Here is a 13,137-nt window from a genome sequence, read left to right as displayed (position 1 = left end):
CCACTTAGAGAACCATGTTTTTGCGGCAGGTACTCAACGATATGATCTCATTTGTATCCAGTTCTCCAATGTAGAAGAACACCACCGCAAGAACACCAATATGGAGTGGATTATCCCTGCACATTCATAAGTGAAGTGTTGCTTCATTTGAAAGGACTGTTTGGGGCCCCAAATGGTAGGTAAGGAGGAGGTGTGGGAACGAGTGTAGCATTGGGGCAGCACGATTGGTGTAGTACAACGCCTTTACTGTGCCAGCGATCGGGACCGGGGTTAGAATCCCGCACTCTCTGTAAGGAGTTTGTACATTCTCCCCATGTCCCTGGGGGCTCTGGTTTCCTCCCACCATTTGAAATGTACTCGGGGTGTAGGTCAATTGGGTGTAAATTGGGCACCATGGGCCAAAATGGCCTCTTACTGTGCTTTATGTCTAAATTTAATTTTAAAATTTGCTTGTGGGCACAAAGGTAGGTGCCAAGGGGTTGAAGGCTGGGTGTGGCTGAGGGAGCATTCCCTGTACAAGGCAGAGAGGGGAGGATGTGCCTGGAGGTGGGAACATGTGGAGGCCTGCAGGAAGAAGCCAGCCGGCTGAGCAATGCGTAGGCCCAGAACGCCACATCAAGGGTGACCTCCACAACGCTGTTTGGTGGTCCATCACTGCGTGGCCAAGGGGAGGGGGGGTCAACCAGCCAGATTTCAGCTTACAGCCCAAAGGCAGGGCATGGAGGCCATAAGGTGTGCAGCGGCGGATCAGGGTGAATGAGCTACAGGTAGGTAGGGGTTCTGGCTCATCTGCATGAGAGCCATGGGCTCTTTGGGTACACCTGTTCCGCCCTCACTGCTCCAACCATCCATCCAATCACAGATTGGAATCAATCTGATTGGCCACTATCTGGACTGTGAACAGAGGCTCACCCAATCAGAGGACGAACAACAAGGCGACTGATCAGTTCTAAGGGCTCAGAACAAACCCCTTCAGCCTCATTCCATTAGTTAGTCGGATGCGCCGCTCTGCTGCCATTGGTTCGATGTGGGTATTTGGAAAACGCGTCAACCAATTAGAGGAGCGCGTGCGGCCTCCATCTTTGTTCGGGGCAGACGAGAGCGCACAGTGAACAACAGCCCTTGGTGGAAATGGCGGCTCTTCAAGCCGTCCTCGGTCTCCGCCGGCCGTCTTAATAGGACTTTCGCAGGCAGGTAAAAATACAGAGAACATTGTCGTCCGGTTAAACCGAGCGACCATAGAAATACTGTGGTGAAGCCATTTTGTGCGTGTGTCTTTCTCACAGTCCCGCCGCTTCCAACCGCTGCCTCCCGTCAGTCAGGGAGTCCGGCCAATGGGAGGCCGCAGTTAGTCAACCCTGATTGGCCGGTCGCCGCCGAGACCCCACCCCACACGCGGGAGCGGGCTTGTATTGAGGGCGGGTGAAGGTCGCGCATGACGGCTGCAGGTAGGTAGTGCATGAGAAAGGCGAAAACTCGCGAGATTTGACACGGGATTGGGCCCAGAAATGGAAGGCCGTGGGGTCAGAGTGGAGTCTGCGGGCTGCAGCTGCCTAAAGGCGTGTTCAATGATAAACCTTCGGCTCGGTTCGGTTCGGGTGACGGCACTCACTCCTCTTAAAGAGGAGACCGGGTGATGTTACGTGGCCTCTCCCGAAAGCTACGGCCGTGGGTTTCAAACTTTTCCTCCCAACCACAAACCACCTGAAGTAATGTCTGTGCTAATGGTGCTCACGGATTAGTAAGGGAGTGCAGGTGTCCTCAACCTACGATGGGGCGCACTCTCTCAGGTACATTGTAAGTCGAAAACATGCTAATACTGGCAGTTCTGTATCCGTCCCCACACTGATCCCAATGCCGTGCTTTCTCCCAATAGAGCTGTGTCAGTGCCCAAACTGATCCCACTTCCCGGCTCACTCCCGATAGTGCTATACATGTCCCCACACTGATTCCACTGCCCCGCTCACTCCCGACAGTACTCACACTGATCCCACTACCCCGTTCGTTCCGACAGTGCTATATCTGTCCCCACACTGATCTCACTGCACCACTCTCTCGCGACAGTGCTGACTTAGTCCCCACGCTGATCCTGCTACCCACTTCTCTCGCGACAGTGCTGTATCAGTGCTCACACTGATCCCACTACCCCGCTCTTTTCGACAGTGGTGTCAGTCCCCACACTGATTCCACTGCCCAACTCTTTCCCAACAATGCTGTATCAGTCCCCACAGATGCTACCATCCCACCCTTGCCCGACAGCATTGTATCTATCCCCACACTGATCCCACTACCCCGCTATTTCTGACAGTGCTATATCAGTTCCCACACTGATTCCACTGCCCAACTCTTTCCCAACAGTGCTGTAAATGTCCCCAAAATGATTCCACTGCCCCCTCTCTCCCGACAGTGCTGTATCAGACCCCACACTGGTCCCACTACCCCCTCTCACCCAATAGTGCTATATCACCAGGTATATCTCTGGTCTGAACAGATGTTGGGGGTAAATAGGGGATGGGAACAGATTAAAATTGTCCTTGCCATCGTCTCGTGGGAGTTGGGGGGATTTCTGATGCAACCATTCCTCAAGTAAATCTTGTCATTGTGTGGACAGTCACCTACATCTTCCCGGTCAGTGACTCGACTCCAGAACCGCAGCTTCATGGCAGATCAGCCTCTGGCGGAGATGGTGGAGATTGCAGTGCGAGAATTCGTGACGGACCCTGATGGTAGGTGCTGGCCCTTCTCTCTCCTCCTCCCCCCCTCCTCTTCCCTGGGGTGGTGGGTGTACCCAGACATCTCGGCCACATCTGGAACCCACCGTGTAGGGCGGGTGAGAGGGGATTAGGGGCATTCTCCCTGAAACACTAGCTTGTGAGAGGAACTGACAGGGCAGGGGTGAGGGCTAGGGGATAAGGAGAGAGGGTGCAGGGGAAGGAGAAGAGGGTGTAGGTTTGAAGGAAGGGGCAAGGGGTGGGCAGGGAGAGGAGGGATGGGGTGAGGGTTAGGATGACCTGTGGAGGGAAGGGATGGGATTGAAGGGTGCAGGGATTGGATAGGGAATGCATGCAGGAGAAGGAGTGGTTGTGGAGAGGAGTGGTGCTGGTCAAAAGGAGAGGATGAAGGAAGTGTAGAGATGAGTGGTGATAAGGCGGTTGGGGAATGGGATGGGGAGGCTGTAGGAGAGATGATGGGGTCTGTGGTGTTCTTACAGGGCAAGAAGATTGGCCAATCTGCCCTTTTCATCCCTCCACAACCACCCACCTCCACCCATCCCACACCAATTCTGTTCCATTTCCCCACATTTTATAAGATATAGGAGCAGAAATAGGCTATTCAGCCCATCGAGTCTGTCCAACAATATAATCATGAGCTGATCCATTCTCTCACTTGACCCCACTGCCTGGCCTTCTCCCCATATCCTTTAATCCCCTGGCTAATCAAGAACCTATCAATCTCTGTCTTAAATACAGCCAATGACCTGGCCTCTGCAACTACCTTTGGCCACAAATTCCACAGATTTCCCACCTACTGGCTGAAGAAATTCCTACACATCTCTGTTCTAAGCATTCACCCTTCAATCCTGAAGTTATGCCCTCTTGTTTGAAACTCTCCCATCATGGGAAACAACTTTTCTACATCAACTCTGTCCACGGCTTTCAACATTCAAAATGTTTCCACAAGATTCCCCCCTCATTCTCCAAAGTTCCAACGAGTCCAGGATATATGATAACCCTTTCATTCTCAGAATCATTCTTGTGAGCCTCTTCTGAACCCTCTCCAATGTCACCAAGTCCTTTCTAAATGAGGGGCCAAAAACTGCTCACAATGCCCCAGGTGAGGCTTCACCAGTGCCTTATAAAGCATTACCATCACATCCCTGCTCTTGTATTCCTCTTGATATGAATGCCAGCACTGCATTTGTCTTCCTCACCTCCAACTCAACCTGCAAGTTTACCTTCAGCTTATCCTGCACAAGGACTCCCAGATCCTTTTGCATCTGGGTATTTTCAATAGTCTGCCCATTTTTTCTACCAAAGTGCACGATCGGACACTTTCCAACATTGTATTTAATTTTAAGTTCATTTGTCATCCAATTGCATGTACAACCTCAGTACAAAACATGCAACACACAACCAGACATAACATACATATGTAAAACAAATATACATGTATATAAAAAAAATATTTGGGGTAGCATGGTTGGTGTAGCGGTTGGTGCAACACCTTTACAGCGCCAGCGATCGGGGCCAGGGTTCAAATCCTGAACTGTCTGTCAGGAGTTTGTACTTTCTCCCCATGTCTGCATGGGTTTTCCCTGGGGGCTTTGGTTTCCTCCCACTGTTGGAAACGTACTGGGGGTTTAAATTGGGTGGCACAGGTTTGTGGGCTGAAATGGCCTGTTACCGTGCTGTATGACTAAATTTAATTCTTTAATAAATAGGTTTCTGTGGTTTAGTGTGAGCAGTTCATTCAGTCGTTCAGCAGTCTCCCTGCTCGTAGGCAGAAGCTGTTTCTCAATAATGGTCTGACTCTGATATCCCAGCATCTCTTACCGGCTGAGAGGTGCTGTGTGTGGGGTGGTAGGGATCCTCAACGATTTTGTGAGCCCTCTTCAAACAACGATCCCAGTAGATCACTTCTATGGGGGGGAAGGGAACCCCCGGTGATTTTCTTTCCCACTTCTCTGCCCATTCTCCGAATCTGTCTTAGTCCTTCTGCGGCCTCCCTGTTTCCTCTACACTACCTGCTCCTCCACCTACCCTTGTATCACATTTGCAAGCTTGGGGGGTCATCTATCGCCAATTCCCTACTATGCCACTTCTTCCTAATGATTTAACGTTGTTCCTTATCTTTTTTTAAAAATTTTTTTATTTTTCACACCATAAATCACATTAGCCATGATATACACTATTTCTTTTTCACACATATACAGTGACTTTTTCTCTCCCCCCCTCCCTCCTCCCAAGCCACCCCCCCACCCCCCCCTCTCATCCATTTTAGGTATACAATCTAGGTTGCATTAAGCCAGTCAGACAATGTTGTCATTCAACAAAAATACACCAGAAATTCTACTGAGTCCATTCTTTTCTTTCCTTCTCCTTCCATCAACTTAGGTAATGTTTGTCCCTGGTAGGTTTTCGCTATTGTATTTAATGTAAGGCTCCTATACTTGTTCGAATATTTCAATATTATTTCTTAACCTATATGTTATTTTTTTCTAATGGAATACATTTATTCATTTAAATTTAGTAGTTTCTTCCTTTTAATTTGGTTATGTATTCCATTAATATTTAAAGTCATATAGTTCAGCGTAGCCCTTTTATATTTTGTTTATCTTCTCTTTCCGTTTTTCCATCATTACCTTTCCTCCTTTTCCATTTCTGTTTTCTTATTTTCAACTCTTTATAAGACAACATTCCTACAACATCCAACATTTTCCTTATTCTCCTATTTCTATCTTATTTATCCCCAATCTCCCCTTCCCCTCCTGAGTTGTCCTTTATCCCTTGTCGGACAACCACATCTCCCCTCTCCATTTGGATTTGCGAATCCACTTGCAAGCGTCAACTGATTTAACGTTGTTCCTTATCAACAGAACCACGCCGCCCCCTCTGTTTACATAGAAACATAGAAATATAGAAGATAGGAGCAGGAGTAGGTCATTCGACCCTTCGAGCCTGCTCCGCCATTCAACGAGATCATGGCTGATCTTAAAGTTCAGTACCCCGTCCCCGCCTTCTCTCCGTAACCTTTAATACCCTTATACTAAGAAATATATCTAATTCCCTCTTAAATATATTTAATGAACCTGCCTCTACTGCCCTCTGTGGCAATGAATTCCACAGATTCACCACGCTCTGGGTAAAGAAATTCCTCCTCATCTCGGTCCTAAATGGTTTGCCTATTATCCTCAAACCATGGCCTCGGGTTCTGGATTTTCCCATCATTGGAAACATCCCATCTGCATCCATTCTGTCCAGTCCTGCCAGAATTTTATATGTCTCTATGAGATCCCCTCTCAATCTTATAAACTCCAGCGAGTACAATCCCAATTTGCGCAATCTTTCCTCATAAGTCATTCCTACCATTCCAGGTATCAGCCTGGTGAATTGCCTCTGCACTCCCTCCATTGCAAGAACATCCTTCCTTAGATAAGGTGACCAAAACTGCACACAATACTCCAGGTGAGGTCTCACCAAGGCCCTGTACAGCTGCAGTAAGGTATCCTTGTTCCTATACTCAAACCCTCTTGATATGAAGGCCTTTTTAACCGCCTGCTGTACCTGCTTGCTCGCCTTTAGAGACTGGTGTACAAGTACCCCTACGTCTCTCTGCACTTCCCCATCTCTTAATCTATTGCCATTCAAATAGTAATCTGCCCTCCGGTTTGTATTACCAAAGTGGATAACCTCACATTTATCCACATTGTAGTGCATTTGCCATGTATCTGCCCAGTCCCTCAATTTATCCAAATCACACTGGAGCTTCCTGACCCCCTCTTCCGTGCACACAACCCCTCCTAGCTTACTGTCATCTGCAGATTTGGAGATATTACATCCAATCCCCTCATCCAGATCATTTTTTTTTTTTTTTTTTTTTTTTTTTTTTTTTTTTAAATTTTTTATTTTTCACACCATAAATCACAATAGCCATGATATACACTTTTTCTTTTCCACACATTTACAGTGACTTTTTCTCCCTCCCCCCTCCCTCCTCCCAAGCCACCCCCCCATCCCTCCCCCCTCTCATCCATTTTAGTTATACAATCTAGGTTGCATTAATTCAGTTAGACAATGTTGTCATTCAACAAAAATACACCAGAAATTCTACTGAGTCCATTTTTTTCTTCTCTTCTCCTTCCATCAACTTAGGTAATGTTTGTTCCCGGTAGGTTTTCGCTATTGTATTTAATGTAAGGCTCCCATACTTGTTCGAATATTTCGATATTATTTCTTAAACTATATGTTATTTTTTCTAATGGAATACATTTATTCATTTCTATATACCATTGTTGTATTTTCAAATTATCTTCCAATTTCCAGGTTGACATAATACATTTTTTTGCTACAGCTAGGGCTATCTTAACAAATCTTTTTTGTGCATCCTCCAAGTCAATTCCAAATTCTTTATTTTTTATGTTACTTAGGAGAAAGATCTCTGGATTCTTTGGTATATTGTTTTCTGTTATTTTATTTAATATCTGATTGAGATCATCCCAAAATTTTTCTACTCTCTCACATGTCCAGATTGCATGAATTGTTGTTCCCCTTTCTTTTTTACATCGAAAACATCTATCAGATACTGTTGGGTCCCATTTATTTAACTTTTGCGGTGTAATGTATAGTCTGTGTAACCAATTATATTGTATCATACGCAGCCTCGTATTTATTGTATTTCTCATCGTTCCAGAGCATAACTTCTCCCATGTTTCCTTTTTTATCTTTATATTTAAATCTTGTTCCCATTTTTGTTTAGTTTTACCATTTGTTTCCTCATTTTCCTTTTCTTGCAGTTTAATATACATATTTTTTATAAATCTTTTGATTAACATTGTATCTGTAATCACATATTCAAGGTTACTTCCCTCTGGTAAACTCAAGTTGCTTCCTAATTTATCTTTCAAGTAGGATCTCAGTTGGTAATATGCCAGCGCTGTATCTCCCGTTATATTGTACTTATCTCTCATTTGTTCAAAGGATAAGAATCTACTTCCTGAAAAACAATTTTCTATTCTTTTAATCCCTTTTTTTTCCCATTTTCTAAAGGCAAGGTTGTCTATTGTAAAAGGGAGTAGCTTATTTTGCGTCAATATTAGTTTTGGTATTTGGTAATTTATTTTATTTCTTTCTACATGTATCTTCTTCCATATATTGAGGAGATGGTGTAATACTGGAGAAGTTCTATGTTGTACCAATTTTTCGTCCCATTTATATAATATGTGTTCAGGTATCTTTTCCCCTATTTTATCTAATTCTAGTCTCGTCCAGTCTGGTTTTTCCCTTGTTTGATAAAAATCTGATAGGTACCTTAATTGTGCGGCTCTATAATAATTTTTGAAGTTTGGCAATTGTAAGCCTCCTTGTTTATACCATTCTGTTAATTTGTCTAGTGCTATCCTCGGTTTCCCCCCTCTCCATAAAAATCTCCTTATTATTTTCTTTAACTCTTTGAAGAATTTTTCTGTCAGTTGTATTGGCAATGCCTGAAATAAGTATAGTATCCTTGGAAAAATGTTCATTTTAATACAGTTTATCCTTCCTATCAGTGTTAGTGGTAGCTCTTTCCAATGCTCTAAATCGTCCTGTAGTTTTTTCATTAGTGGATTGTAATTGAGTTTATATAATTGGCCTAGATTTTTGTTTATTTGCACACCTAGGTATCTTATTGCCTGCGTTTGCCATCTGAATGGGGATTCCTCCTTAAATTTTGAGAAATCCGCGTTATTCATAGGCATTGCTTCACTTTTATTTACGTTTATCTTGTATCCCGACACTTCTCCATATTCCTTCAATTTCTTATATAGTTCTTTTATTGATAGTTCTGGTTCTGTTAAGTACACTATCACATCATCCGCAAACAGACTGAGTTTATATTCCCTGTCTTTTATTTTTATTCCTTTTATATTATTATCTCTTCTTATCGATTCTGCTAGTGGTTCTATAGCTAGCGCAAACAATAATGGTGATAGTGGGCATCCCTGCCGCGTTGACCTGCTTAAGTTAAATTGCTTTGATACATGTCCATTTACTGTCACTTTCGCTAACGGTCCCTTATATAATGCTTTAATCCAATTAATATACTTCTCCGGTAAACTGAATTTTTGCAATACTTTGAACAAGTAATTCCATTCTACTCTGTCGAAGGCCTTCTCTGCGTCTAAAGCAACTGCTACTGCCGGTGCTTTATTTCCTTCTACTGCATGAATTAAGTTAATAAATTTACAAATATTGTCTGTTGTGCGTCTTTTTTTGATAAATCCAGTTTGGTCTAAATTTACCATTTTCGGTACCTGTTCTGCTAATCTGTTCGCTAATAGTTTAGCTATTATCTTATAATCTGTGTTTAGCAAAGATATTGGTCTATATGACGCTGGTGAGAGTGGATCTTTCCCTTGTTTTAGTATCACTGTAATTGTTGCTGTTTTACATGAATCTGGTAAGTTTTGTGTCTCATCAATCTGGTTGATTACATCCAGGAGGGGCGGTATTATTAGGTCTTTAAATGTTTTGTAGAATTCTATTGGGAGTCCATCCTCTCCTGGTGTCTTATTATTTGGTAAATTTTTTATTATCTCTTGTATTTCTACTGTTCCAAATGGTTCTGTTAATTTATTTTGTTCCTCTATTTGTAGTTTTGGTAGTTCAATTTTAGTCAAAAATTCATCTATTTTCCCTTCTTTCCCTTCGTTTTCGGTTCGGTATAATTGTTCATAGAATTCTCTGAAGTTTTCCTTAATTTCTTTTGGATTATATGTAATTTGTTTGTCTTTTTTCCTTGTTGCCAATACCGTTTTCTTAGTTTGCTCTGTCTTAAGCTGCCATGCTAGGATTTTGTGTGTTTTTTCCCCTAGTTCATAATATTTCTGTTTTGTCTTCATTATATTCTTCTCCACCTTATATGTTTGTAATGTTTCATATTTTATTTTTTTATCCGCCAATTCTCTTCTTTTGGTTGTATCTTCCTTTATTGCTAATTTTTTTTCTATGTTTATTATTTCCCTTTCCAACTGCTCTGTTTCCTGATTATAGTCCTTCTTCATCTTGGTTGCATAACTTATTATTTGCCCTCTAATGAATGCTTTCATTGCGTCCCATAGTATAAACTTATCTTCCACTGATTCCGTATTTACTTCAAAGTACATTTTTAATTGTTTTTCAATAAATTCTCTAAAATCCTGTCTTTTAAGTAGCATGGGGTTTAATCTCCATCTATACATTCTTGGAGGGATGTCTTCTAGCTCTATTGCCAATAACAGGGGTGAGTGGTCCGATAATAGTCTAGCTTTATATTCCGTTTTCCTAACTCTCCCTTGTATGTGGGCTGATAACAGGAATAGGTCTATCCTTGAGTATGTTTTATGTCTAGTCGAGTAGTATGAGTATTCCTTTTCTTTTGGGTTTTGTTTCCTCCATATGTCCACAAGTTTCATTTCTTGCATTGATTTAATTATAAATTTGGTTACTTTGTTCTTCCTGTTAATTTTTTTCCCCGTTTTATCCATATTTGGATCCAAATTCAGATTGAAATCCCCTCCTATTAGTATGTTCCCTTGCGTATTAGCTACCTTCAAAAAGATATCTTGCATAAACTTTTGATCTTCTTCGTTAGGTGAATATATATTAAGTAGATTCCAAAGCTCTGAATATATCTGACATTTTATCATAACATATCTCCCTGCTGGATCTATTATTTCCTCTTCTATTTTAAATGGCACATTTTTGCTAATTAATATAGTCACTCCTCTTGCTTTTGAATTATACGATGCTGCTGTTACATGTCCTACCCAATCTCTCTTTAATTTCTTGTGCTCCAATTCAGTTAAATGTGTTTCTTGGACAAATGCTATATCTATTTTTTCCTTTTTCAGTAAATTTAGTAGTTTCTTCCTTTTAATTTGGTTATGTATTCCATTAATATTTAGAGTCATATAGTTCAGCGTAGCCATTTTATATTTTGTTTATCTTCTCTTTCCGTTTTTCCATCATTACCTTTCCTCCTTTTCCATTTCTGTTTTCTTATTTTCAACTCTTTACCAGACAACATTCCTACAACATCCAACATTTTCCTTATTCTCCTATTTCTATCTTCTTTATCCCCAATCTCCCCTTCCCCTCCTGAGTTGCCCTTTATCCCTTGTCGGACAACCACATCTCCCCTCTCCATTTGGATTTGCGAATCCACTCGCAAGCGTCAACTGATTTTGCAGTGACCGCTCTTTTCCCCCCACCCAGCCCCCCCCAGAAAAGATTTCGTTTTTTATATGTCACAAAGGTCACTCTTTTAGTTCCCTCCTTATTCTCTCTATTCCATTACCTTCCCTTATTAATTCTTGTCTATACTTTCTATGTTTTCCTCTAATTACAGATACTTTCACATATGCCCGTTGTCTCTATTCACTCTTATACCTCTTTACCCGCATACATATCAATCGTGGTCATTTTTACCCTCCTTACCCGTCTTCATCCCTCAGTCTATTTTTGTCTTTACCCACATACATATCAATCGTGATAATTTTTGCTCTCATTACCCGTCTTCATCCCTCAGTCTATTTTTGTAATTGTTCTGCAAATTTTCGTGCTTCTTCTGGATCCGAGAATAGTCTGTTTTGTTGTCCTGGAATAAATATTTTCAATACCGCAGGATGCTTCAGTGTAAATTTATATCCTTTCTTCCATAAAATCGCTTTTGCTGCATTGAACTCTTTTCTCTTCTTTAGGAGTTCAAAGCTTATATCTGGATAAATGAAGATTTTTTGCCCTTTGTACTCCAGTGGTTTGTTGCCCTCTCTTACTTTTTCCATTGTCTTCTCCAGCACCTTTTCTCTTGTAGTATATCTTAGGAATTTTACTACAATAGATCTTGGTTTTTGTTGTGGTTGTGGTTTAGGGGCCAATGCTCTATGTGCCCTTTCTATTTCCATTTCTTGCTGTAGTTCTGGACATCCTAGGGCCTTAGGGATCCATTCTTTTATAAACTCCCTCATATTCTTGCCTTCTACATCTTCCTTAAGGCCCACTATCTTTATGTTATTTCTTCTGTTATAATTTTCCATTATATCTATTTTTTGGGCTAGTAATTCTTGTGTCTCTTTAGTTTTTTTATTAGATTCCTCCAATTTCTTTTTTAAGTCTTCTACCTCCATTTCTGCTGCTATTGCCCGTTCTTCCATCTTGTCCATTTTTTTCCCCATTTCTGTTAAGGTCATATCCATTTTATTTATTTTCTTTTCTGTGTTGTTTATTCTTCTTCTTAAATCATTGAATTCCTGTGTTTGCCATTCTTTAAATGACTCCATGTATCCTCTAACAAGAGCAAGTACCTCCTTTACCTTGCCTATCTTTTCTTCTTCTATTTCCCTGTACTCTTCCTCTTCCTCTTCTTCTTCCTCTAGGTTGACCATCTGTTGTTTCTTTGCTGCCCTTTCCTCCTCTTCTTTCTTGTTTCCATTGTCTTCTGTGGTGTCTTCTTGCTGCAGGTGTTCTGCAGCTGTCGTTGCCGGCTGTGGAGATCGACTCCCCAGCTGGTCCCCCCTCCCGTCGGTGTGTTTTTTTGTATGCGCATCGCGCATGCGCGAGGAGTCGCGCATGCGCGGTTGCGCACTTTTACTCGGCTCTGTGAGCCATTGTTGTAGTTCTCTTTCTACCGACCTGAGGTAGTGGGGTCTTCTCTCCGCAGCGGGCCTCTTCGGACAGGTAAGGCCTTCACCTTTTTCCTCCGTTGTCTTCTCTTCCTCTCTTCTTTCCGTTGATTTTGATTTTTCTCCTTTTGTCTCCATCTTCTTTCCACCTTTATATTCACTTTTCTTTAACTTGTATTTCTGTGCCTTTGTATTTTCTCTCGTTTTTCCCGACTTTTCTGGAGAGGGCTGGAGTTCACCGTCCGGCCACTACTCCATCACGTGACTCCTCCCCTCATCCAGATCATTAATGTAAATTGTGAACAGCTGGGGTCCCAGTACAGATCCCTGTGGCACCCCACTGGTCACCGCCTGCCACTCAAAAAACGAGCCATTTATCCCAACTCTCTGTCTTCTACCTGCCAGCCAGTTCTCAATCCACATCAATACTTTGCCCCCAATCCCATGAGCCTGTCCTTTCGATACATTCAGGTCCCAATGATATCCATCCTTTAGCCATGGCTGTGATGGCCACAGCATCATACTTGCCTATGTATAGCTGCACTACCAGGTCATCCACTTTATTTCTTATCCTGCGTGTATTTAAATACAAAACCTTTAGCCCTGTATTTGTTACATTTTTGACTGTGTCCCTGTTGAATTGCAACCCATCCCCAAAGCTGCAACTTTGCCCCATCTGCCTGTCCTTCCATGCAGACTCCCCACCAGCTGTCCCTACTTGTGTGCCAACCACCTCTTCCCATCAGCTCCCATGGGTTAATGAGGTCGCTGAGGACGAA

General features: G+C 42.4%; 1 protein-coding gene across 7 annotated transcripts in view; it reads left to right on the top strand.

Annotated features, from left to right (window-relative positions):
* Positions 1-1,057: 1,057 nt before the first annotated feature.
* LOC138764615 (protein BANP-like) overlaps positions 1,058-13,137 on the top strand; it is a 35,399-nt gene continuing 23,319 nt past the window's right edge. The window contains exons 1-3 of one of the 7 annotated variants that reach the window (XM_069940746.1): positions 1,072-1,190; positions 1,287-1,448; positions 2,612-2,726. In XM_069940746.1, the coding sequence (XP_069796847.1) occupies positions 2,660-2,726 (67 nt within the window). In that variant the 5' untranslated portion in view covers positions 1,072-1,190; positions 1,287-1,448; positions 2,612-2,659. Of the gene's footprint in view, positions 1,195-1,286; positions 1,449-1,523; positions 1,798-2,611; positions 2,727-13,137 lie in introns of those variants that run through there. The other 6 variants (XM_069940744.1, XM_069940750.1, XM_069940747.1 and 3 more) reach the window with 6 other exon arrangements.

This window comes from Narcine bancroftii, chromosome 5 (genome assembly GCF_036971445.1).
Source record: "Narcine bancroftii isolate sNarBan1 chromosome 5, sNarBan1.hap1, whole genome shotgun sequence".
Taxonomy (NCBI): Eukaryota; Metazoa; Chordata; class Chondrichthyes; order Torpediniformes; family Narcinidae; genus Narcine; species Narcine bancroftii.
Note: the sequence above shows the minus strand (reverse complement) of the source record. Positions and strands in the feature narration are given on the sequence as shown.